Below are 26,694 nucleotides of genomic sequence, written 5' to 3'. Positions count from 1 at the left end.
CCTTGGCCCCGCCCTTAGGTATGCACGTGGCTGACGTTGCCCTATTTTAAGGGCCAAGCACGGGAAACCCAAACCCTGTGCTCCCTGATGACATCACAGGTATATAAGGCAAGGCCCGTTCCCCTGAACAGTGCCTTGGCAATCAGGTCATACACTCCGGTGTATCTAGTTTGCCTTCCCAGCGTTCCAGTGTCTTCTCTTCCAGTATCTTCTGTGTCTCCTGTTCCAGCATCTCCTGGGTCTCCTATTCCAGTGTCTCCTGTGTCTCCTGCTCCAGCGTCTCCTTTCATCTCTCCATTCCTAGCAGTACCCTTCAGACTGATCTCATGGTACTGACCTTTGCTTGCTCCTGACCATTCCTGGCCACTGCCTGGAACTTGACCTCTGCCTGGACACTGACTATTTTTGACCGCTGCCTGGAACTTGACCTCTTCCTGGACACTGACTATTCTTGATTACTGCCTGGAACTTGACTTCTGCCTGTATCCTGACTTCTGCCAGACTAAACAAAGGTATTGACCCCTGCTTCGGCTAACCATTCTGGACTGCTACTCTGGCCTTGATCCTCGCTATCCTCTCGGACTCTCTGTTCTGGCCTCCTGTGACCTCTGAGCCTTCCTGTCTGGACATTGACTGTGCACCCTTGTTCGTGGTGGGCACTCCTCAGTGCTTCATCTCAAGGAAACCCTGTGAGGCCCACCTAAGACCAGGCGGCACAGGTAACCAAGGGCTCAACCTGAGGGAACCCCGGGTTACTAGTGGTGAAGCTCCTGTTAGCCTCTGTCTCATCCTGCGCTCCACCTCCTGTTGGCAGATGCTCTCCGGGTCAGACCGGAGGGCCATACCAATCCTGCACCAGGCCAAGGGTCCACCTCCAGTGCAACAGATATAAGCACTGTCACTGGACTTGCCCATATTCCAGTTTCTCATTAATACTTCCAACTGGATTCTAGCTTTCCTCCCTTTCCATCACCTTTGTGATCTAGTGATTCTCACATGGAATGACGATATATAAAAATATAAATAAATAAATATAAATAAATAAACAGTATTAATCTGTCTATTGATATCAGCAATGTCTTTCTTCTTATCCATAATGGCAGCATTTGTAAAAAAATAGTGACATTTAGAGAGCTCCATCATCTGTAACAATTGTATTCTCCCTATGAGGGACAACGGGAAATCTTTCCAAGCATTCATAGAAACATAGAAAAATAGAAATGACGGCAGAAGAAGACCAAACGGCCCATCCAGTCTGCCCAGCAAGTTTCACACTTTTTTTTTCATACTTATCTGTTTCTCTTGGCTCTTAGTAACCTTTTGGTTCTATTACCCTTCCACCCCACCATTAATGTAGAGAGCAGTGTTGGAGCTCCATCTAAATGAAATATCTAGCTTAATTAGTTAGGGGTAGTAACCGCCGCAATAAGCAAGCTACACCCATGCTTATTTGATTACCCAGACTATGTAATTCAATCCTTGTTGGTTGTCTGTATATAGATCCACTTTTCTTCATTCCCCCTGCCGTTGAAGCAGAGAGCTATGCTGGATATGCTTGAAGACTTCCTCCCCTGCCATTGAAGCAGAGAGCTATGCTGGATAAGCTTGAAGACTTCCTCCCCTGCCGTTGAAGCAGAGAGCCATGCTGGATATGCTTGAAGTGTCAGACTTCCTCCCCTGCCGTTGAAGCAGAGAGCTATGCTGGATATGCTTGAAGTGTCAGACTTCCTCCCCTGCCGTTGAAGCAGAGAGCTATGCTGGATATGCTTGAAGTGTCAGACTTCCTCCCCTGCCGTTGAAGCAGAGAGCTATGCTGGATATGCTTGAAGTGTCAGACTTCCTCCCCTGCCGTTGAAGCAGAGAGCTATGCTGGATATGCTTGAAGACTTCCTCCCCTGCCGTTGAAGCAGAGAGCTATGCTGGATATGCTTGAAGACTTCCTCCCCTGCTGTTGAAGCAGAGAGCTATGCTGGATATGCTTGAAGACTTCCTCCCCTGCTGTTGAAGCAGAGAGGTATGCTGGATATTAGGGATGTGAATCGTTTTTTGACGATTTAAAATATCGTCCAATATATTTTAAATCGTCAAAAATCGTTAGAGTCGTGATACAATAACAATTCCCCCGATTTATCGTCAAAAATTCGTAAATCGGGGGAAGGGGGAGGGGAAGGGGGAGGGCGGGAAAACCAGCACACTAAAACAACCCTAAAACCCAACCGACCCTTTAAAATAAATCCCCCACCTTCCCGAACCCCCCCAAAATGCCTTAAATTACCTGGGGTCCAGAGGAAGGGTCCCGGTGTGATCTTTTACTCTCGGACCTCCGGTGCGTTGTAGAAATGGCGCCGGCGCTACCTTTGCCTTGTCATATGACAGGTCAAAGGTAGCGCCGGCGCCATTTTGTTTTTTGTCCCCCGACGTCAGGAGCGTAGGAGATCGCTCCCGGACCCCCGCTGGACCCCCAGGGACTTTGGCCAGCTTGGGGGGCCTTCTGACCCCCACAAGACTTGCCAAAAGTCCAGCGGGGGTCCGGGAACGAATTCCTGCACGCGAATTGTTTTTCTGTACGGAAAAACGATTCGCGGTAGGAGATTGCTCCCGGACCCCCGCTGGACCCCCAGGGACTTTTGGCCAGCTTGGGGGGGCCTCCTGACCCCCACAAGACTTGCCAAAAGTCCAGCGGGGGTCCGGAACGACCTCCTGCAGTCGAATCATGTTGCCATACGGCCGGCGCCATTTTGCGCAAAATGGCGCCGGCCGTACGGCAACACGATTCAACTGCAGGAGGTCATTCCAGAGCCCCGCTGGACTTTTGGCAAGTCTTGTGGGGGTCAGGAGGCCCCCCAAGCTGGCCAAAAGTCCCTGGGGGTCCAGCGGGGGTCCGGGAGCGATCTCCTACGCTCCTGACGTCGGGGGACAAAAAAACAAAATGGCACCGGCGCTACCTTTGCCCTGTCATATGACAGGTCAAACGTAGCGCCGGCGCCATTTCTACAACGCACCGGAGGTCAGAGAGTAAAAGATCACACCGGGACCCTTCCTCTGGACCCCAGTAATTTAAGGCATTTTGGGGGGGGGTTCGGGAGGGTGGGGGATTTATTTTAAAGGGTCGGGGTGGGTTTTAGGGTTGTTTTAGTGTGCCGGTTTTCCCGCCCTCCCACTTCCCCTCCCCCCACTGGACCCCAGGTAATTTAAGGCATTTGGGGGGGTTCGGGAGGGTGGGGGATTTATTTTAAAGGGTCGGGGTGGGTTTTAGGGATGTTTTAGTGTGCCGGTTTTCGATTTACACGATTTACACGATATTTAAAAAACCCAAACTGCGACGATCCGATTCTCTCCCCCTCCCAGCCGAAATCGATCGTTAAGACAATCGATCACACGATTCACATCTCTACTGGATATGCTTGAAGACTTCCTCCCCTGCCGTTGAAACAGAGAGCTATGCTTGATATGCTTGAAGTGTCAGACTTCCTCCCCTGCCGTTGAAGCAGAGACCTATGCTGGATATGCTTGAAGTGTCAGACTTCCTCCCCTGCCGTTGAAGCAGAGAGCTATGCTGGATATGCTTGAAGACTTCCTCCCCTGCCGTTGAAGCAGAGAGCTATGCTGGATATGCTTGAAGTATCAGACTTTCTCCCCTGCCGTTGAAGCAGAGAGCTATGCTGGATATGCTTGAAGTGTCAGACGTCCTCCCCTGCCGTTGAAGCAGAGAGCTATGCTGGATATGCTTGAAGTGTCAGACTTCCTCCCCTGCCGTTGAAGCAGAGAGCTATGCTGGATATGCTTGAAGTGTCAGACTTCCTCCCCTGCCGTTGAAGCAGAGAGCTATGCTGGATATGCTTGAAGTGTCCAACATTCTCCCCTGCCGTTGAAGCAGAGAGCTATGCTGGATATGCTTGAAGTGTCCGACTTTCTCCCCTGCCGTTGAAGCAGAGAGCTATGCTGGATATGCTTGAAGTGTCAGACTTCCTCCCCTGCCGTTGAAGCAGAGAGCTATGCTGGTTATGCTTGAAGTGTCAGACTTCCTCCCCTGCCGTTGAAGCAGAGAACTATGCTGGATATGCTTGAAGTGTCAGACTTCCTCCCCTGCCGTTGAAGCAGAGAGCTATGCTGGATATGCTTGAAGTGTCCGACTTTCTCCCCTGCCGTTGAAGCAGAGAGCTATGCTGGATATGCTTGAAGTATCAGACTTTCTCCCCTGCCGTTGAAGCAGAGAGCTATGCTGGATATGCTTGAAATATCAGACTATCTCTTCAAAACCTGAAGTATCTCTTCAAAACCTGAAGTATCAAAACCTGAAGTATCAAAGTATCAAAACTTGACGTATCAAAGTATCAAAGTATCAAAACCTGAAGTATCTCTTCAAAACCTGAAGTATCAGACTATCTCTTAATTAAATTCTCTTTTAGTGGACCTATATTGACTTCATATAAGAATTCTATATTTGTGGGAATACGTATTCTTAAATATCTCATCTCATTTTCAACCCATCTTAATGGAAACTTTCCTTCCCATCTTCCCCTGAGAATATCGGTCACATCCAGGGTCGCAGATTCTTTTGGTTAATTTTCAGCCCAGCAAACTTTCCAAACTCTTTTTTATATCTAAAATTTTTGCTAGATCTTGTTTAGGGTGTGTCAGAAATGCTAACATATTGTCTGCAAATGCCGCAGTTTTAAAGTTTTCTTTTCCTACTGTAAAGCTTAAAATTTGCTCGTCATCTGCAATTTTCCAAAGACTCTATAGAGATAATGTACAAAACAGGGGACATCCCTGTCTATCTCCCCTCTTAATGGCAATGTCAGAAGATTTAGAACTATTGGTCAGAATATTTGAGACCGGGGATTGATACAATAAGTTGATATATTGTAATATTTGACCTTTAAAGCCAAATCTTTTCAGAGCCAAGAACATATAAGGCCATGAGACTCTGTTGAAGGCAAGGTAGTCCTAAGGGGAGGGGGGGGAATTATTTCCTATATTTTGAGTACATAACACTATCTTAATGTTAGAAGAGAAATTACAAAGGGTGAAAAGGAAATTAGCAGCTCATATAACGAGGTAAACAAAAGCTGAATACCATAGTGCTTTGAACAGTCTCAATGAATATTTACATAAGAGAGCACAACAAGCAGTGCAACATTTAGAATATAATTTTTTTCATTTTGGAAACAAGACAAGGAAAATGTTATCAAGGCTGGTTAAAAATTTGGAAGGGGAAAACACATATTGAGGGCCTCAAATCGAAGGAAGGACATTTGGTAACTAAAAGCAAAGAAATATGTGAGGTCTTGGAAGAATTTTACAAATCTCTGTTCACGGATGATAGGATTGGGGGGACACAGAAGAAAAAGACTTCTTTAGATATTTGCATATATTGCAAGTCTTGGAAGACCAATTGAAATATTTAAATAGACCCATTATGGCAAAAGAGTTTACTTACATCCCCAAGAGAAGTAAGGGCCATAAAATACCAGGACGGGATGGATTAGTTAGATTTTTACAGAATGTTGTCCCAATAAATTGTAGATTGATGAGAGAATTGTTTAAAGCAGCAATTCAAAAAGAATCTTTCCCCATGGATTTTACTAGAGAGCCAGTGTTTGGGCTTTTCATGCTTTTACTTTGACTCTAGTATTCTGGCTAATATATATTCTAAGTATGACATACATGTGATGTCATTAAAAAAAAACTCTGGCTCTAGCTACTGGATGAGAGGGGAAAACCCATAGATTCTTGACTGGTATAACAGAAGTAAAGGAAAAGAAATTAACAGGTAAGACATAATTTCTCCTTCTCCCACATGGGGGAATAAAACCCCAAACTCTGCTTGACACTTGACTATTCTTTCTGTATATTCCCAGCAATTTAGTTTGGTCCTTCTGGTAAGGAAGCCAAAGGTTCCTTACATATTCATATTTATTATTGTAATCTGTCATCCTTACTAAGAATAGAGGATGGGATTAAGTGTATGATATAAACTGTTTATTTATATGCTTTTTGTTTGTAATTTTACGCTATGCAAACCTTATATTTATTATGTTGTTAATTGCTTCAGGCCCTATCTTGTTGAGGGGGTCAGAATACACCTTTTTTAACTGTAAAAAGATGCTGCTACAGAGGAGGTTTTTTTAACATTATTTTTAATTTTTTTCTAACAGTAGAAAGGACAAAGAATAATACAAATGTTCCCACAGAGTTTTATATGGCTTTACAACTGAAATCTATTGTTACTAGATCAAACCTAGAATGGATTTTATTGTTCTATTCAGGTAGATGACTTGAAAGCTAAGCTTGCCGTCCAAGAGGTTGAGCTTAAACAAAAAAATGAGGATGCAGACAAACTAATTCAGGTTGTGGGAGTTGAAACCGAGAAAGTGAGCAATGAAAAACTGATTGCAGATGAAGAAGAGAAAAAAGTACAGGTTATAAATGAGGTATGCAGCCTAGTATTCTTAAGTCTTCCAAATAGGTGTACACATGTTTTCATGTGCCCACAGAAGCCCTGCACTGGCATGATTCTAAACTGAGTCTGCTCCAGTTGTTTTTCATAATAGTGATCTCCGTAATCTCAGTCATTCCCCATTATCAGACATTTTGTGGCAGAATGCGAAGGCAAGCTGATTTTCAAAGAGAAAATCTGAGCCAAGTTTAATTTGAAAATGCGGGTCAGCACTTGCACCTACCTCGAAGGAAGTTCGAGGTAGGTTCGAGGTAGGTATGCCCGCTGTGAAACAGCACACATACTTTTATCAACATTAGTAAGGGGGCCAATTTCAAACTACATTTCTATTACTAAGAACATAAGAACATAAAAACTTTTGAATTTTGCATTCTATTTATTTTTAGCTTCATTCCAAAGCTCTGTGTGTGTGTCCCCAAATAACTTTTGTGTTTGGTGCCCTTTCTAAACCAAATTTCCAAGACATGTCAGGGGTACCATGAAGACTCTGACAGATGGGTTATTTTAAGATTCATATCTAAGTGTGGACCATGGATGCACACATGTATCCTGGAAAGTGAGCTCCTTCAGGTCTGGAAGGATCTTGTTCTCAGTAGCATTTCTATAAATGTTATTGTATTAATAGCTAAATTGCTGAGATTATTTGATACCAGCATAGAATTACTGTGGAAAATAAACAGCAGACCTTGGAGTCTTCTAATCACTGTTTTGTTTATTGCTACCTACAGAATGTATCAGAGAAACAAAGATCTTGTGAGATTGACTTGGCCAAAGCAGAACCTGCTTTGCTAGCTGCACAGGAAGCTCTTAACACACTAAACAAGGTAAATCCCTTTTTGGACGAGGGCTGTATAGTTCTCTCAGAAATCATTTCTTATTTTATGAAAAATTGTTTTCTTTGTACAAGCAGGATAAAGACAGCCACACAAGTGGGTGACATCATTCCGACAGCAGCAGGACTTACAAAGCTCTCTTAGAAAGCAGAAAAACCAAGCAAGCATTGGCCTTCTTGAGAATTTGCTCACTGTGCAAGTCTTCTCACTCTTTATCTTTTCATGCAAATGGATGTCTTTTTTTGGCAATCTCTCTCTTAGCTGCTTGTCAAATTTTTCCAATATATTTTTCTTTTTCACGAGTCTGAAAAAAATAATTTTGTAAAGTTTGCAAAAATTTAGTTCAGATTTGCCTCTCTTCTTATTGCAATACCAGGATTCAAGAGGTGTGAAAATGTCCCTCTGGGACAGTCGTGATCACTATGTAAGGAGCTAGATATTCAAACACCAGATAGCTGGATAAGTATGACATATCTGGCTATCTAGTGGCTGCTGAAAATCCAAATAGATTCACCGCCCGCTAGATAGCCAGATAAGTTGTGGGTGGGCATTGGATTGAATGGGGCAATGCTACTTATCCGGCTTAGTAGCAGTATTCAGCCTTAGACAGATAACTTATCCAGCTAAGTTAGATCTGCTCAATAGAAGGTCTAGCCAGCTAACTTAAATAACCAGCTAACTTTTGAATATCTACCCCAAGGTGTTTAGGCCTTTGATATGATGTATCCAATTGCATAACCCTGCACTAAAATTCTCCATTTGACAGAAAATACAAGAGTAATAATCTGAGGGATCTTCTGGTCACTTCAGACATCAACCTCAGAGAAAAAGAAGAAATCATTGAAAGCTGAGGGACCTTTATCTAAACTAAAAACAAATAAAAGGTAGAATCCTCTCATACTAAATACCATGAGTCAATGTAAATAATATTCCCCCTCCATCAAAGTGGGAGGTAAGCCACACTCTTTGGTGCAAAAGGATGTTGACACATACATCATGAACTGTCGATGAAGAGAGATGCTTGAAGTCCTTGGTAACGCAGGACTCAGAAAAGAGATTTGGCATGGGAGGTGGACCCTTGGCCTGGTGCAGAATTGGTACAGCCCTCTGGTTGGACCCAGAGAGCACCTGCCACCAGGAGGCAGAGCACACAAGGAGACAGAGGCTAGCTGGAGCTTCGCCAATAACAGCCCATGGTTGAGCCCTTGGATACCCGAACCGCCTGGACTTAGGTGGGCCTCAGATGGTCTCCCAGAGAGGTAGCAGAGGGGTGTGCCCACCACGAGCAAGACTGCGCGGCTGATGCAGAGAGGATGGATTAGACCCAAACTGGAAGCTCCAGAGACCTCAGGGAGGTAACAGTTCAGGAAGGCTCTCCAGGCGAGACAGGCAGCGCCTGCGGATCTAGTCGGATGAAGGCCATGGTCGGAATCCAAGCAGGTTGGTCTGGTACTCACGGAAGGCCAGAAGAGAGTGTCCGAGTGAAACACAAGGGTCAAAGCCAGAGTATCTGGCCAGAAGTAGTCAGCCAAAGCAGGGGTCAATACCAAGGTCAGTCCGAGAGTAGTCAAGGCAGGCAGTGGTCAGTTCCAGCAGCAGATGAAGAGAGTAGTCAGACAGGGAGTGGTCAGTTCCAGGCAGCAGACGAAGAGTGGTCAGGTAGGCAGAGGTCAGTACCAGAGATCAGTCTGAGAAGGTACTACCTGAGTAGGGACGCAAGAAGGAGAACAAGGAGATGCTGGAACAAGGAAACGCTGGAACAAGAAACAGGCAAACTAGCACACCGAGGTGTCGACCCGATTGCCAAAGCGAGGCTCTGGGGGAAGAGCCTCGCCTTATATACCAGGGTTATGTGATGTCATCTCCTGGCGCCGCGGACCAAGTTCCTGCGCTTAGCTCTTTAAAGAGAACCGCGGTCCACACACGTGCGCCTAAGGGCGAGGCCGATGCCATGGAGGACGCCGAGCCCCGGCGTGAGGAGTCCTGAGAGCTGGAAGGCTCGACGGGCCTAGGGATGTCTGGGAGTGCTACGGGCAAAGGGGACTGGCAACGGCGGCAAGACCGGAGCTCGTAAAGGGTAGTGTGAGGTGAGCAGGCCCGGTCACAGCACCCACGCAGCTGGGACGCGCAACAGGTAGAATCTCTTTTCAGCACTAACTTTTTAGCAGAGATATGGGAGATCCGTCAATACCAAAATCATATCATTGCCAAGACAAATCTTTTGATGCAGAAAAACGAGAATACTATGCTTTACTTCAGGTTTTGCTACAAACAAACAAAAGATTCCATTGTTTATGCTGGATCTAGCTCTAGAATAGGAAAATTAGTTCTTACCTGCTAATTTTCATTCCTGGAATAGCAGGAATGAGTTCAGACACCTGGGTTTTGCAGCCTTACCAGCAAATGGAGGCAAATAATACAAATTTTTATAAAACTGCTACATAACAGAGTGCCACCTGCAGTCCCTCAGTATTGATTTGTACCCAATCCAAGATGGAATGAATTTTAAACCCCTAACTCCCTCTCTAATACAAGCAGGGGAAAGGTAAAGTCTCACAACTGTAACCCTTACATCAACAACAGGGATGGAAACCTTCTAACCGCAACCTGAACAGTAAATTCCTTTACAGTATACACACTTTCTCTACTATATACACACAGACATGAGATCGGTCTTTACACAGGAGGCAGGACCCTCCAGTCCGCCACTAAAACCGGCATGATATTTTTTAATGAATGCCGGTATACAAACTCTAATAAATAAATACATAAATTCTATTTGTCCCTAAGTTCCATGCTAGATAGTAAACACTCTTGAGCTTTCCATCCCATTTGCCCTCCTTCCACTTTGGAGAGCTGGGATTGGTTGCTCTTACCTTTATAACCCTGCCATTTTGCAATTAAGGGTGTGGCTAGATTTAGTTCAGCACAAACACAGAGCAGAAAGAATGTGGGCTTTTCCCTCCCTGCCTCATCGGGTTTTTTGCTTTCTGAAGAGGAACTTCTCTGTGCACAGACTGCCAGAGGGTCTCTTGATGTTTAGTTGCAGTGAGGAAATCTTTTTAGCCAGAACCACTGCAGGACTCTCTATCAAGGAGTGAAGACCATTGAGCCCATTCACCTCATGACTGTGGCAAGCACCTGTGACGGGCTTAGTAGTGCAAGGTGTTTGATGGCCAGAAGATACCTATTTTTGGAAAGGGACTGTGTTCAAACCTTACTGCTTTGGGAAAGGTCATTCTCACTGGCAGGGGCTGAAGATCAGTGAGCCCATTCAACCCATGAATGTGGCAAGCATCTGTAACAACAGAACATCAGTCTAGGAACATTTTTGGCTGAGGAAGTAATTTCTCTTTTTGTTTTGAGGAGGTTTTTTAAACCACCCCTCCTCACTGGGAGCCAGGCTAGAATTGCAGGTTCCTGAACCTAAAGACTTTTCAACATGATGAGTCACCTTTCAGAACAACTAAAGGAGTCAAGTAAGATCATAGAGACCTCATCTGGATCTCCAATTATATGGGACCAAGACACAGGGCTGGGTATTCGGGATTGAACTAGAGACTCAGATAGGACTATTTTCTGTGTTAGAAGAGGGCCCCTGTTATAGAATCCAGATAGATCACTGGGAAAGTGATCTACCTGGATTCTATAACAGGGGCCCCCTCTGCTCAGACTGCTGAAATAAAACACTTACCCAGAGTGAACATCTATGACTGTTACAAATTCATCTGTAACTTCATATTTATGGATAAAATGGACTTTAATTTTGACTTTTAACCAATCAGTAAAAATTTTGATTTAACATCCAGTGCCTGGTCCTGCTTGGTTTATCCCAGCAACTCCCTCCAGAAATTGCCGGAGCTATCAACACACACAGGGATTATCACACCACTGTTTGGGCCATAAACAAAAGTTTCCACCATAAAAAGAATCTACCTCTGGGAGAGAGAGTGCAAGTCATGGGAGGTGAGCTAGCCAAAGCAGCCCCTGAACATAAATAAGTAAGTTTGTGTGGCCTTAAGGTTGACACCCTGCTAAGGGTTACACACAGAGGGCAGGTTCTGGACTGATCTGTGATATCCCAGGAATGAAATTAGCAGGTAAAAATCAATTTTCCTTTCCTGTTCATACCTCTGATCAGTTCAGACAGTTAGGACATACTCAAGCAGCCCTAAACTGAGTGGGAACTTGAAAGACTGGCTCACAGTACATTCTCCTCAAACCATGCTTCTTCTGGCACCATGCCTCTTCTGGCACCCAAACATCCAGTTGATAGTGTCTGGTGAAAGTGTGAAGTGAAGACCAAGTCGCCGCTTGACAGATCTCCTGAAGATAAATTGACACTCCGCACAGGAAGCCGCCTGTGCCCGGGTTGAATGTGCATGCAATCCCGCTGGAATTAGCTGTCTCTTACTTATATATACTAATCTAATTGCTTCTTCTATCCACCGTGCAATTGTAGCCTTTGAAGCTTTACATCCCTTCTTTGCACTACTAAACAGCACGAAATGATGAGCAGATCTCCAAAACCCATTGGTAACTTTAAGATAGTGCAACAATGTCTGGCCAACACCAAATAAATGGAGCTCCCTCGCATATAGCATTGCCTCATTTAAATGTAGAAATGCAGGAAGCTCCACCATCTGACCAAGATGAAACAGAGAGACAACCTTTGGCAAAAAGGAAGGCACCATACACAACAATATCCCATCATCCAATATTTGAAGGAAGACCTTCACAACAAGTCCTGAAGTTCAGAGATCCTCCTGGCTGAACAAATTGCCACCCAGAAGACTTCCTTCAAGATAAGATCCTTCAGAGACATGTGCCTCAACAACTCAGATGGAGGACCACAAAGAACACTAAGCAGCAAATTAAGATTCCATATGTGGCACATCTTGCAGATAGGAGGACACAAATGCTTCACACCCCTAAGAAAATTGATTACATCTGAGTGCGAAGCCAGTGTTACCCCTTAATGCAAAAACAGCCTAAGGCCACCACCTGAACTCGAAGAGAATTATAAGCCAGACCCTTTGCCAGCCTCTTCGTAAAAAGGCCAAAATGAGAGACACTGCCAAATGCATAGGGTCAAGCCTTTCTTCAAGTCACCATGTCTCGAATACTCTCCACACTCTGACATAAGCTAGAGAAATAGATGGCCTCCTGGCCCAAAGTAAGATAGCAATGGCTACTTCTGTGTATTCTTTCAAATGCAAATACCTCCGTTCAAAAGCCAGGCCATGAGATGAAAGCATTCTCCCAGGACAAGCAGTATGGTAGTCCTCCCATATGGGTGACATCATCAGGATGGAGCCCTATCATGGAACACTTTTGTCAAAGTTTCTAGAACTTTGACTGCCACACTGAGTAGTTAAATCACAAGCGGATTGTGATACATTGCAGGGGTACCTTGCGGGACTGGAGGGTTGGGCATCCAGATGGCAGATGAAATTTAATGTGGACAAGTGCAAGGTGTTGCATATAGGGAAAAATAACCCTTGCTGTAGTTACACAATGTTAGGTTCCATATTAGGAACTACCACCCAGGAAAAAGATCTAGGCAACATAGTGGATAATACTTTAAAATTGTCGGCTCAGTGTGCTGCAGCAGTCAAAAAAGCAAACAAAATGTTAGGAATTATTAGGAAGAGAATGCTTAATAAAACGGAAAATGTCATAATGCCTCTATGTCACCATGGTGAGACCGCACCTTGAATACTGTGTACAATTCTGGTCGCCACATCTCAAAAAGATATAGTTAAGATGGAGAAGGTACAGAGAAGGGCAGCCAAAATGATAAAGGGGATGGAACAGCTCCCCTATGAGGAAAGGCTGAAGAGGTTAGGGCTGTTCAGCTTGGAGAAGAGATGGCTGAAGGGGGATATGATAGAGGTCTTTAAGATCATGAGAGGTCTTGAATGAGTAGATGTGAATCGGTTATTTACACTTTCTAATAATAGAAGGACTAGGGGGCATTCCATGAAGTTAGCAAGTAACACATTTAAGACTAATCGGAGAAAATTATTTTTCACTCAACGCACAATAAAGCTCTGGAATTTACTGCCAGAGGATGTGGTTAGTGCAGTTAGTGTAGCTGGGTTCAAAAAAGGTTTGGATAAGTTCTTGGAGGAGAAGTCCATTAATGGCTATTAATCAAGTTTACTTAGGGAATAGCCACTGTTATTAATTGCATCAGTAGCATGGGATCTTCTTAGTGTTTGGGTAATTGCCAGAATCTTGTGCCCTGGTTTGCCCTCTGTTGGAAACAGGATGCTGGGCTTGATGGACCCTTGGTCTGACCCAGCATGGTAATTTCTTATGTTTTTATGCCCAGCATAAGTGGTTCTGGAATGGCCGCACAGACCATGGTTCATGAATCTAATACATCTCGCAGTAGATGGACTCCTAAGGCTGGGACATCTGCTGGGGTTTCTTTGCCAAGGGCCAGTCTTCTCAGATTGGGCAGATAGCAGAGTTGCTTACCTATAACAGGTGTTCTCCCAGGACAGCAGGATGTTAGTCCTCACATATGGGTGACATCATCAGAATGGACCCCCTATCATGGAACACTTTTGTCAAAGTTTCTAGAACTTTGACTGGCACACTGAGCATGCCCAGCATGCCACTAACCCTGCATCCAGCAGGGGCCCCCCTTCAGTCTTGTTTGTAGCAAAAAAGTACGAGTGAAAAATAAAATAAGAAAACATAAGCGAACCCAACTCCGCGGGGTGGCGGGCGGATTTCGTGAGCACTAACATCCTGCTGTCCTGGGAGAACACCTGTTACAGGTAAGCAGCTCTGCCTTCTCCCAGGACAAGCAGGATGGTAGTCCTCACATATGGGTGACATCATCAGGATGGCGCCCTATCACGGAACACTTTTTGTCAAAGTTTCTAGAACTTTGACTGGCACACTGAGCATGCCCAACATACCACTAACCCTGCATCTTCAGTCTCTTTTTTCTGCGCAGCAGTTGCCTCGCAGTTCTCAGGAGCTCTGTGAGGATTTTTCACAACTTTTTTCTTCATGGAACTTTTCTTAAAATTTCAAAACTTTTTTCCCTGTTCCAGGGTCCCCCATCGACCGCCAACCTCCACTAATGCTGGTAAGTTTTTCCTCGTTCTTTATGGTCGATTACTGACGGTGCTTTCATCGGTGCCCGACGACCACTGACCGCACGCCACGCTTATTTTTTTTTTTTTCAAAAAATAACGACCAGTTTTCGGAAGTGCCCCGAGTGTCCGAGGACTATGTCCATTATGGACCCTCATGACTTCTGCATCTTATGCTTGGGGCCTTCCCACAATGTCCAACAGTGCACCAGTTGTGCCCAAATGACCCAAAAGCCCGCTGGGCTGGCTTAGAAAAGATGGAACACCTATTCAAATCTAAGCGCTTGTCTCTGTCTCTCCAGCCAAGAGTGCACCGAGTCGGAAGCCATCTTCATCATCGACTCCATCTCCATCAACGTCTCGGCATCGGGATACTGGGGAATGGCCGTCACCAGCATCATCACGCTCAAAAGCATCAACCTCCTCGTCCTCTGCGCCAGAGAAGGACCGGGCCGAGCACCGAGAAAAGCAACGTCTTTGGCACCAACGAGAATCTTCTTCTGGAGTGGGCACCAACAAGCCATCGATATCAACATCGCTGGAACCACGACCAAAAAGTCCCAGGAAGAGGAACCCCCATCCTCCTCTGGACCTGGGACACCGAGGCGTTCCCCACCTGCAACGGTGCTGGGAGCTGAGACTCCACAAATTCTTGTGGACCCTCCGGTAACGCCCATTGAGCCTCCAGCCCTGGCAGCTGTGTTACCAATACCAGCCTTCCGGGAGGAATTGAACCGGATGGTCCAAGAGGCAGTCCTACAAGCACTTCGAGGTTTTCAGTCGCCACCGGCACCGACTCCTATGCCGAGGCCTGACCCGATGCCTACGATGATGGCTCCACTCCTCGAAAGGTTAGACATGCTTAACGGTGCACTTCCATCGGTGCCCGCTCCTTCCGGACCAATGATGCCGCCGAGACCATCGAATCCTCCACTGGCATCGACCATGATTCCTCTGTTGTTGGACGATGAAGAGCGAGATCCGTCGATGCCAGACCCGATTCTGGGGCCATCGGGTGTACTACCACCCCGATGACCATTGAAAACGCCAATACCATCAGTGCCTCCACTGGCCTCGGTGCCGCCTCCAGCTATTTTGGAGCCTCCATCAATTCCATCGGTGCCACCTCCTGATCCAGCTGGATTATGAATTTTGCCTCCATCGGAAGGTCCGCAGGGTGGAGGAGACCAACCATATAATCCCTGGTGTGATGATTCCTCTGACACTCAGGATTCTGAGGACATCATATCAGAGCCCTCACCTCCAGAAGAAGAACGCCTCTCCCCTCCAGAGGACCTATCGTTTGCCAGCTTTATAAAGGAAATGTCTGAAACCATTCCTTTTAAGCTGCAAACTGAAGAGGATGCCAGGCATAGGATGCTGGAAGTTCTTCAATTCATGGATGCCCCCAAAGAAGTGATGGCAATTCCAGTCCCGAAGGTCTACTTGACCTGTTACACCGTACCTGGGAACACCCAGGTACAGTTCCACTGGTGAACAGGAAAACTGATGCTATCTACCTGGTTCAATCAGCTCCAGGATTCCAGAAAAGCCAGCTCCCTCACCACTCCGTAGTGGTCAAATCCACTCAGAAGAAGGCTAAGAGGTCCCGGCCTCATTCTTCTGCCCCTCCTGGCAAAGCGAAGAAGTCCTTGGACACCTTCGGCTGCAGGGTGTTCCAGGGTTCTATGTTGATGGCACATATAGCAGCCTCACATACACCACAAAACCCCAGTGGAAAACTTTTTTGAATTTTAACAGGTAATTTGTAGGACCTTCATGACCTCAGCCAGTAAATTTTAACAGGCTGTATCGACCTCTGGTCCAGCTTTATTATAGTTTAATTCACTTGCTCACTGAGTCAAGAAACTTTTTTTATATATATTTTTCTTTAATTGTAAAAAGTCATGAAGAGTCCTCAGGGGAGAAAGGTATTTTACTGCAAAAACGTTTTTCAAGTCCAGGAGCAACATTCCTAACCGGTACTTAGCTTTAATGTCGAAAACTGTACATCACCCCGACATGGCCATGTTTCGATCGCATTCTGTTTCAGGGGGACTTTCCATCCAATCTTCACATGCTCCTTGTCGATGTTCTTAAGTGCTCAGTCTTTCAAAAAACTCCCCGATGCTTTTACCCGTTCGTTCTGTCTAGTTATATAGAAAAACTCACAAAATGACGTCAGTCTCTTTCTCATTTGTGACGTCAAACTGATGTAATGATATTCAAAAAGTTGAAAGTTTAAGTCAGAGAATACCAATTGATAACCTCATTCAGACCTCTAGGCACAATTGTATCTAGCTTAAATATCCAAAATTGTTCTTTTTTATTCAAAAATGCTGATATATCACCACCCCGGGGAGAGACCACAGCTTGTTCTAAAATAAGCTATCACAACTCGTTGAATTGGTGCCCTTTGTCATTCCAAAGAGTGGCCAATGGTCTTGAAAAAGGTTTTTGCTGTAAAATACCTTTCTCCCCTGAGGACTCCTTCATGACTTTTTACAATTAAAGAAAAATATATATATAAAAAGTTTCTTGACTCGAAGTGAGCAAGTGAATTAAAATATAATAAAGCTGGACCAAAGGTCGATACAGCCTGTTATAATTTACTGGCTGAGGTCATGAAGGTACTACAAATTACCTGTTAAAATTTAAAAAAAAATTTCCACTGGGGTTTTGTGGTATATGTGTGGTTTGAATAATATTTCCTCAGATTTCTGAGGTTTTGGGCTTATTTTATTGATTGTTGAAACGTATAGCAGCCTACCAGCTATACATGACACAATACTCTAGAAACCTCTGGAAACAAGTTCAGGATTTCTCTGAGTCCCTACCAGAAGAGTTTCAGGAGGGATTGAATTCCATCCTCCAGAAAGGCCTTGATGCTGGAAAACACGAGGTCAGAGCTGCCTATGATATCTTCGAGACTGCCTCCAGAGTGTCAGCAGCAGGTATTAGCGTCAGACGCTGGGCATGGCTGAAGTCTTCAGACTTACGTCAAGAAGTCCAAGACAGGTTAGCAGATCTTCCATACACAGGGGACAATTTATTTGGAGAAAAAATTCAGGAAGCAGTGGCGCAACTCAAAGACCATCATGAGACATTGCACCAACTATCTACTGTTCCCTCAGACGTCTCGTCTACCACCAAAAGGCCGTTTAGATGGGAACCCAGGAGGCTAACCTATAAAACCCGTAGGTATTACCCTCTTCCATCCCAGACTCGACCAACCAGACCCTCTCAAAGAGGTCAGCCTCGTCAGCACAGGCCTCCAAAAGCCCAACCAGCTCCTCAGACTGATCCTGCATCGGGGTTTTGACTCCTTTCTAGAGAGCAGCAGTCAGTCCCCGCCTCCAACAAACTTTCCTGTGGGAGGCCGCTTGTGCCACTTTGCCAACATATGGCACTCAATCACAATGGACCAATGGGTCCTTTCTGTGGTTGCCCACTGTTGCCATCTAAACTTCCTTACGCTACCACCGGACTCTCCACCACATCTGCCGTGGAGTCTAACCAACCATACTCCACTTCTCGAGGCAGTACTCTCCACCCTTCTGCAGTCCAATGGCATGGAACCAGTTCCCCGACTGCAGCAAGGAACAGGGTTCTACTCTTGATATTTTCTAATTCTAAAAAAGGCAGGCGGCATTCATCCTATACTGGACCATCGTGCCCTAAACAAACATCTCCACAAGGAAAAGTTCAGAATGGTAACCCTGAGCACCATGCTCCCTCGCTTGCAACAGGGAGATTGGCTCTGCTCTCTAGATCTTCAGGAGGCATATGCCCATATAGCCATGGCCCCTCCTCATCGAAAATACCTCAGGTTCATGGTCGGCCACAGGCATTTCCAATACCGAGTGCTACCATTTGGCCTAGTGTCAGCACCTCGTGTGTTTACGAAATGCCTGGCAGTAGTAGCAGCTTACCTAAGGCAGCGCAGCAACCATGTCTGTCTGTATCTAGATAATTGGCTGCTCAGGAGGTCCACCCAAGGAGGTAGTACTTCAATCATTCCGTCTTACCATACGCCTGCTACAATCCTTGGGTTTTCTCATAAACTACCCCAAGTCAAATCTGACTCCATCACACTCACTCTCATTTATTGGAGCAGATCTAAACATCATTCAAGCCAAAGCGTTCCTCCCAAAGGACCGAGCACATACATTGTCAACCTTGGCCAAAGCAGTACAGACTCGCCGAACCACCACAGCTCGTCTCCTACTAAACTTGCTAGGTCACATGGCATCCAGGGTTCACGCTACTCCAATGGCTCGACTAGCCATGAGAGTAACATAATGGACTTTTTTTTTTTTTTAATCTTTATTTCTTAATTTTCACATTTCAAATATACAGAAACAGAGATTCACTCTACCATAACAGAATTTAAGAAAGATAAACAAATCTTCCAAATTTTTCAAAAATACGATCCAAAACATTGTATATCTGAAAATTAAAAATAAAGAACAATAATCCTATCAATAAGAAAAAACTGAGGCTAATAAGGAACCTTTAGGAACAGAAGGAGATTAAAACATTAGGAAACTCTTAACGACAGCTTTACATAGTTCATGCCGGGATCTAATACTATTTTAAGCCAAGTATTAGCTACTCACTAATATGTAAGATCTCATTTGACGACACTATATTAGGCAATGGTGTGGAAGCAGTGGGCTGTTGAGCATCCACAAACTGCTGGAGTTGTTCAATTTGAAAAAAGACATATTCATATTTATTTATTTATTTATTTATTTAAAACTTTTTCTATACCATCATTAAGGTGGGTACCGTCACAACGGTTTACAGTAAGGCACAAAAGAAATGCTATTAACCTCTATCAGTTTACATAGGTGCCATAATGTTCAGTAACATAGTTTTAATCAATGTTAGTTGTTAAATGAGAGAGAACACTATCATGTCCCGTTTGATTCTATAGCAGTTTGAGTCAAGGACTCATTCTTTAGGTAACTTATCCTTTACTGATGAATTCTATTAAAAACAAAAAACATACACCCTTAGTGATTTCTGTTTGCGTGGGTGTTTTGTCCCTTGCACTTACCTGGTTTAAGCTTTGCATTTCCCATGATTCTGTTCTCCCTTCTCTTTTTGAAAGGCTTGTTTGAATAGCCAAGTTTTCAGATTTTTTCTGAAAGTTTTGTTTTCTCTTTGTAGTCTTAATTCCAATGGCATGGAGTTCCATAAAATGGGTCCTGCTAAGGATAATGCCCTTTCTCTTACCTGTGTTAGTCTTGCTGTCTTGACTGATGGAATCGTCAGAAGCGCTTTGTTGGCTGATCTTAGATTTCTGTTGGGGATGTGTACGCGAAGGGCTGTGTTCAGCCAGTCTGCGTTTTCATTGTGTATTAATTTGTGTATGGTGCAGTGTCTTGTACTGTATTCTTTGTTCAATGGGAAGCCAGTGCAACTCAGTCAGTGTTTCCATAATGTGATCTCTCTTCCTTTTTCCAATTAATACTCTTGCAGCCGTGTTCTGCAATATTTGTAGTGGTCTTATGGAGGTGTATGGTAAGCCTAGTAGAAGGGTAATGCAATAATCAGTGCTTGCAAATATTAGTGCTTGTAGTACTGATCGAAAGTTGTCGGTCGTTAGAAGTGGTTTAAGTTTTCTGAGGACCATGAGTTTGGCGTATCCTTCTTTTACTTTTATGGATATATGTTGTTTTAAGCTTAGTTCTGTGTCTATTATTACTCCTAGATTTCGGACTTTCTCTGCGAGTATTATTTGTTTGTTGTTATTTAGTGTGATTGGGTTGTGTGAGATCTCCATGGTTTTTTTTCTTTCTAGATGAAGGAATTCTGTCTTCTCTATATTGATTACTAGCTCCATTTGATTTAATAGTTGTTTGATGATGTCTAGATACATGTTCGCTATGTTTAATGTTTTCTCAATTGTATCGTCAATGGGTAATATAAATTGAATATCGTCTGCGTATATGTAGTGAGTGATTCCCAGGCCGGCTAGCAGGTGGCATAATGGCAGTAGGTATATGTTGAAAAGTGTGGCCAACAGGGCAGATCCCTGTGGTACTCCTGTCTGAAGGTCTATTTTTTCTGACATAGAATCTCTGATTTGAACTTGAAAATATCTGTTACTTAGATATGATCTGAACCAGCTGATTGTTTTGTTGCCTAATCCTATTTCTTCTAGTCTATTTAAGAGTATGTTGTGGTTTACAGTATCAAAAGCTGCTGAGAGGTCTAGCATCACTAGAATGTAATGTTTACCGTTATCAAATCCTCTCATGATGTTGTCTGTCAGCGCCAGTAGTAGTGTCTCTGTGCTATAATGTTTTCGAAAACCATGTTGTGAGGGATATAGGATGCTATTGTTATCTAGGTGTTCCGCTAGTTGCTTCTGTATAGTTTTTTCTAATAATTTAGCAATTAAGGGTAGGTTTGATACAGGTCTGTAGTTGCTCAGGTTAAGTGGGTCGCTGTTTTTTTTCTTTAAAATGGGTTTTACGATTGCTCCTTTCAGTGCATCTGGCATGGATCCTTCCTCTAAGGACAGATTAACGATCTTTGTCAGTGTCGGTGATACAGTGTTGGCTACTTTTTTTATATCTGTGGTTGTTATTGTGTCGCATGCATGTGGGGCGGGATTTAGTTTTTTTAGCAAAACTTCGATTTCCAATTCTGATACTTCATAGAATATTGACCATTGTTTGATTTCTCTTTTTTCCATTTTAATTTCTTGTTTCTTAGTATTTGGTATTTTATTTTTTAGGTCCTTAATTTTGTCATTAAAAAAAGTTGCGATTTCGTTGCATCTATTTTCTGGAAGGCTTTGTGGAGATTCGGATTTGTCATTAGTGAGGTTTTTTACTATGGTAAATAATGTTCGTGGGTTGTTTCCATATTTTTCTATTTTAGAGCTATAGAATTGTTTTTTTGTATCTAGAATGACTTGTTTATAGAATGATAGGTGTTTTCTGTATTTTGTTAAGTTTTCATTGTTTTTATTTTTTCTCCACTCTTTTTCTTTTTTTCTTAGCTTTCTCTTGACTTCCTTAATTTTTTCATTATACCATGGGTTTGTTTATTTAGTATCCTTAATGTTAATATGTTTGATTGGGTTTATTTCTTCAGCTATTTCTCTTGTTGTTTGCAGCCATGCTGTGGTTGCGGAGCAGCAGTTCGTGTAGTCTAATTTTGTTAGTTTATCTTCTAACTTTTCTTTTAGGGTTTCTAGGTCATACGGTGGGCGATATTTAACTTTGATTGGTTCTTTTTTCCCTTCTTGTGTATGGGGTTTACTGTATTTAATTTCAGATTGTATGAGGAAGTGATCGGACCATGGGATGGGTGTGTAATTGGTTTTAATGTGTTCTAAGTGGCTTTGGCTGATGAAAGTTATATCGAGAGAGTGTCCTGCTCTATGCATGGGCTTATCAGTAATTAGAGTGAATCCTAGTGCGGTCATAAAGTCCAATAGTGTTTGGCAGGTGTTAGACAGGGGCTTTGTGTCTATGTGCAGATTGAAGTCTCCTTGTATGATGGTAGGTTTGCCAGTATTTAAGTGTGTTGTTAAGAACTCAATTAGTGGGGAGCTATTTGATTCTAGTAGGCTCGGTGGGCAGTATATTAGGCAGATTTGAAAACTTATCGTTTCAAATAGGGCAATTTAATGGTTTTTTGGCGGTATTGTGGGTATTAGTTTACATTTGAATTTTTTTTCGATTATTAGCATTAGTCCCCCCCCTCTTTTATTTAATCTGGGGATTGAAAAGACATCATACTTTTTGTGTGCTATTTGATTTTTTAAGACTGTGTCTGTCTGTTTTAACCAAGATTCGGTGATTGCAATGAAGTTTGGTTTTGTGTCATAGAGTAGATCTGTAATAATTGGGATTTTTTTTGTGATGGATTGTGCATTAACTAAGAGAAAGGTTAGCATTAAAAGGTTATTTGATAATGGATTTGTAGGGATTTTGGTCCTTTTTATTTTTATGAGGTTGCTGGGCTCTATGTGTTTTGTTTTTTTCCTGTTTGTTGTGTTTGTTATATGTCTGTTCCTATGTGTTGTTGTGTAATTGTCCCCTATTTACCTTTGTTTAGGCAGGTTGTGATCATTTGTACTACCGGTTCTTGGCTTTTGTAGTCTTTATCCAAGTTTGTCCCGTCTGGATTTGTCCTCAGTGTGTCTTCGGTCATCAGGTTTTCTCAGTGGCGTACGAAGGGGTGTACAAAGGGGCATGCCCCTTTGTCACGTCCCTTTGGTGCGGGACGCCGGTGCGGGATGCCTCCGGTCTCGGTGCGGCCCTTTTATCCTCCCCCTGGGGCGTCCCCAACGTCGAGGACGTCGGCGGCGGAAGGGGAGGGGCCGAGGGCCTGCTTCCGGGGCCGCTGGCAGGGATCGGCGTCTGAGAAAGAAAAAAAAACCTAAAATACAGACAGCTAGAGGTAGGAGAGAGGGAGAGAGATTCCGGTTCAAGCCTCAGGGTCTCTTGGGAAGCAGCAGCAGGCGGCAGTGGGTACATCCTGCCTCGGTCTCGGGGCGGCCCTTTTATCCTCCCCCTGGGGCGTCCCCGATGTCGAGGATGTCGGCGGCGTCAGCGGAAGGGGAGGGGCCGAGGGCCTGCTTCCGGGGCCGCTGGCAGGGATCGGCGTCTGAGAAAGAAAATAAAAACTAAAATACAGACAGCTACAGGTAGGAGAGAGGGAGAGAGATTCCGGTTCAAGCCTCCGGGTCTCTTGGGAGGCAGCGGCAGGCGGCAGTGGGTACGTCCAGCCTCGGTCTCGGGGCGGCCCTTTTATCCTCCCCCTGGGGCGTCCCCGATGTCGAGGACGTAGGCGGCGTCAGCAGAAGGGGAGGGGCCGAGGGCCTGCTTCCGGGGCCGCTGGCAGGGATCAGCGTCTGATAAAGAAAAAAAAACCTAAAATACAGACAGCTACAGGTAGGAGAGAGGGAGAGAGATTCCGGTTCAAGCCTCAGGGTCTCTTGGGAGGCACCTCACATCTACAGGGATAGCATAGAAAAAAGGTAAAACCCAATGAAGTTACTTTTTGTCTTAAATTAAGAAACTCTCTACGCCGCATTCTTGTAATAGGGCTAAATCCGGATATATTTTTACTATCTGACCATGAAATGTAGTTGGGAATTTCTGAAAATATTTTTTCATTAGATTACTTATATCTTTAGCCACAATAAAAGAAACAAACAAAGTATTTCTATGAATCACATCTAAACTCGAGTCTTCCAAGAAATTAGACAAATTAGATGGTACTGGAGATTTTTAAAGAATGAAATGAGACATATTAATTGATGGAATTTCTTCTTCCAAATAAGACTGTACCTCTTTAAGATATCTTTTAAAGGAAATATATGGAAGCTCACCCAAAACCTGCGGAAAATTTGTAATTCTAATATTTAAATGTCTAGCATTATTCTCTAATAATTCTAAACAATAAGATGAGGATAATTGGTCTTTAACGACCATTACATTCAATTTCTGCATAGATTGTATATTTTTCTCATTCTCATTAACCTTCTTAGATATCTCCACATACTTTGTCTGAATTAACTGTAAATTCCCTTGATAATCAGAAGTCAATATGTCCATCTTTTTCTCCAGTCTAGTCATGGCATTACTCAAACTTTTCACCGCATCCCATATTGCCTCGAGAGTTACTTTTTCAGGCTGAGTTGTCATCTGCATAAGATCTTCTATATTTGAGGAAGAGGCACCCTCCTGCCCTGTCGCTTCTTCCTTACCCGGGGTAGGCGGCTGGGCTGTCTGTTCCTCATTAATGCATTGGGCCGGTGGAAGTCTATTGTCAGGGCTTAGGGACGCCTTGTCTAGGGAACTCTTCATTGCTCCTTCTTGAGGAGTTCCAATGGATTCATCGGCTCCCTTTTCCCCCAGCTGTGTCAAAAATTTTTGGATTTCCAGCTGCGTTGAGGTAGAGGGCACGGGCTCCGGAAGGAAAACCCAAATTTTCCCCTTTCTCTTTGCAGGTATGATGGTCTTAAGGAAACACTTTTAATTTTTGACCTATGATGCCCGTTCCTTAATCCCGAGAAATTAGGCAATTTAACAAAGTCAATCGAAGTTAGGCGAAGTTGGGCAAAGGCGCGCGCGCCCCTTGGGCACGCGCGGCTTCAGCAACACACCAGCTCGGCGACACACCGGGGGGAGCACGCTTTTTGTACAGAGTTCTTCCGGCGCCTCCCTCTGATGTCGGGTGAAGCCCGGCATCCCGGTCTCTCAAGCAGAAATTACAAGAAACAGATAACTTCTCACCAAATAAGGAAATTCTCAGGTAGCCTCAGGAGACCTCACGGGAGTGCGCTTTTTGTACAGAGTTCTTCCGGCGCCTCCCTCTGATGTCGGGTGAAGCCCGGCGTCCCAGTCTCTCAAGCGGAAATCACAAGAAACAGATAACTTCTCACCAAGTAAGGAAATTCTCAGGTAGCCTCCAACACAGTGGACTTTAAAGTCCCAGTGGTCCCAATCACACTAAGATCTATCCCACATTGTCCACATCACCAACCAACTTCGACTCTCACTAGCTTGATAGATACAGGAGACCAATCTTCAGATAGGACTACCCTTTCAACCCCCGTATCCTCAGATTACATTAACCACAGATGCCTCCAATCTGGGTTGGGGAGCCCATGTCAACAACCTGCAATCCCAGGGAACCTGGACCACAGCAGAAGCAAAGCACCAGATACATTTTCTGGAGCTCCGGGCAATACGCTATGCCCTATTTGCTTTTCAGGATTGCCTGTCCAACAAGGTAATCCTAATTCAAACAGACAACCAGGTAGCGCTGTGGTACCTCAACAAGCAAGGGGGCACAGGCTCTTATCTGCTATGCCAGGAGTCGGTGAAGATCTGGGCCTGGGCTCTCTCCCATTCCATGCTACTGAGAGCAACCTACTTGGCAGGCGTGGACAATGTGATGGCTGACAACCTCAGCCGGACCTTTCATCCCCATGAATGGTCACTAGATCCCACTGTAGTGACCACGATTTTCCACCAGTGGGGTAGCCTGCACATAGATCTCTTTCGTCAATTCACAACCGCAAAGTAGACAAATTCTCTTCTCTACACCGCAGCCATAAGACACCTCCAAGAGATGCCTTCACCCACTCATGGACAACGGATCTTCTATGTGCCTACCCTCCACTTCCACTCATCAGCAAGATTCTCGTGAAGTTGCGACAAAACCAGGGCACAATGATCCTCATAGCCCCTTACTGGCCACGGCAGGCTTGGTTTCCCATTCTATGTGACCTCTCAGTCCAGCAACCAATTCACCTGGGTACAGATCCAACTTTAATAACGCAGAACAACAAACTGTTGCATCATCTGAAACTCCACTCCCTGTCTCTGACAGCATGGATGTTGGAAGTTTGATACTACAATCCCTTACCCTTTCTGACAATGTGTTCCAGGTCCTCGTAGCTTCATGGACGCCTTCTACTAGGAAATCTTATCGTTCCAAATGGAAAAGATTCTCCTCGTGGTGCACGACAAAGGAAATAGATCCCTTTCCTTGCCCCACAACAAGGTTCCTGGACTACTTCTGATACCTCTCAGAGTCTGGTCTACAAACGTCCTCCATCCAAGTGCATGTCAGCGCCATAACCACTTACCACAAAGATGTAGGAGTTACCCCGATCTCGGCACAACCCCTTGTAGGGTGCTTTATGAGAGGCTTCCTACAACTGAAGCCTCCACTGCATCCTCCGGTTCCAGCATGGGACCTCAATGTTGTGCTAGCACCGCTCATGCGACCTCCATTCAAGCCCCTGCACTCCTACGAGCTCCGTCATCTCACTTGGAAAGTGCTCTTTCTAGTTGCTATAACATCGGCTCGCAGAGTCTGTGGATAGCTCCAATTCTTCAGGATCCAACTCTTGGTTCAGGAACTGACAAGAGAGGGAGCAATTTTAGATCTAATTCTCAGTGGAGCACAGGATTTGGTGAGAGAGGTAACAGTGGTGGGGCCTCTTGGCAATAGTGATCATAATATGATCAAATTTGAATTAATGCCTGGAAGGGGGACAGTAAGCAAATCCATGGCTCTCGTGCTAAACTTTCAAAAGGGAAACTTTGATAAAATGAGAAAAATAGTTAGAAAAAAACTGATAGGAGCAGCTACAAAGGTAAAAAGTGAGCATGAGGCGTGGTCATTCTTAAAAAATACCATCCTAGAAGCACAGTCCACACATTAAGAAAGGTGGAAAGAAGACAAAATTATTACCGGCATGGTTAAAAGGGGAGGTGAAAGAAGCTGTTTTAGCCAA

At 44.4% G+C, this 26,694-nt stretch overlaps 1 protein-coding gene across 1 annotated transcript in view; it reads left to right on the top strand.

Annotated features, from left to right (window-relative positions):
• The window catches only part of DNAH17 (dynein axonemal heavy chain 17), a 1,486,981-nt gene that overhangs the window by 1,240,229 nt on the left and 220,058 nt on the right, over positions 1-26,694 (top strand). Inside the window, exons 57-58 of the mRNA XM_029599137.1 lie at positions 6,273-6,437; positions 7,192-7,287. Of these exons, the coding sequence (XP_029454997.1) occupies positions 6,273-6,437; positions 7,192-7,287 (261 nt within the window). The remainder of the gene's footprint in view (positions 1-6,272; positions 6,438-7,191; positions 7,288-26,694) is intronic.

This window comes from Rhinatrema bivittatum, chromosome 4 (assembly GCF_901001135.1).
Source record: "Rhinatrema bivittatum chromosome 4, aRhiBiv1.1, whole genome shotgun sequence".
NCBI classification, from domain to species: Eukaryota; Metazoa; Chordata; class Amphibia; order Gymnophiona; family Rhinatrematidae; genus Rhinatrema; species Rhinatrema bivittatum.
Note: the sequence above shows the minus strand (reverse complement) of the source record. Positions and strands in the feature narration are given on the sequence as shown.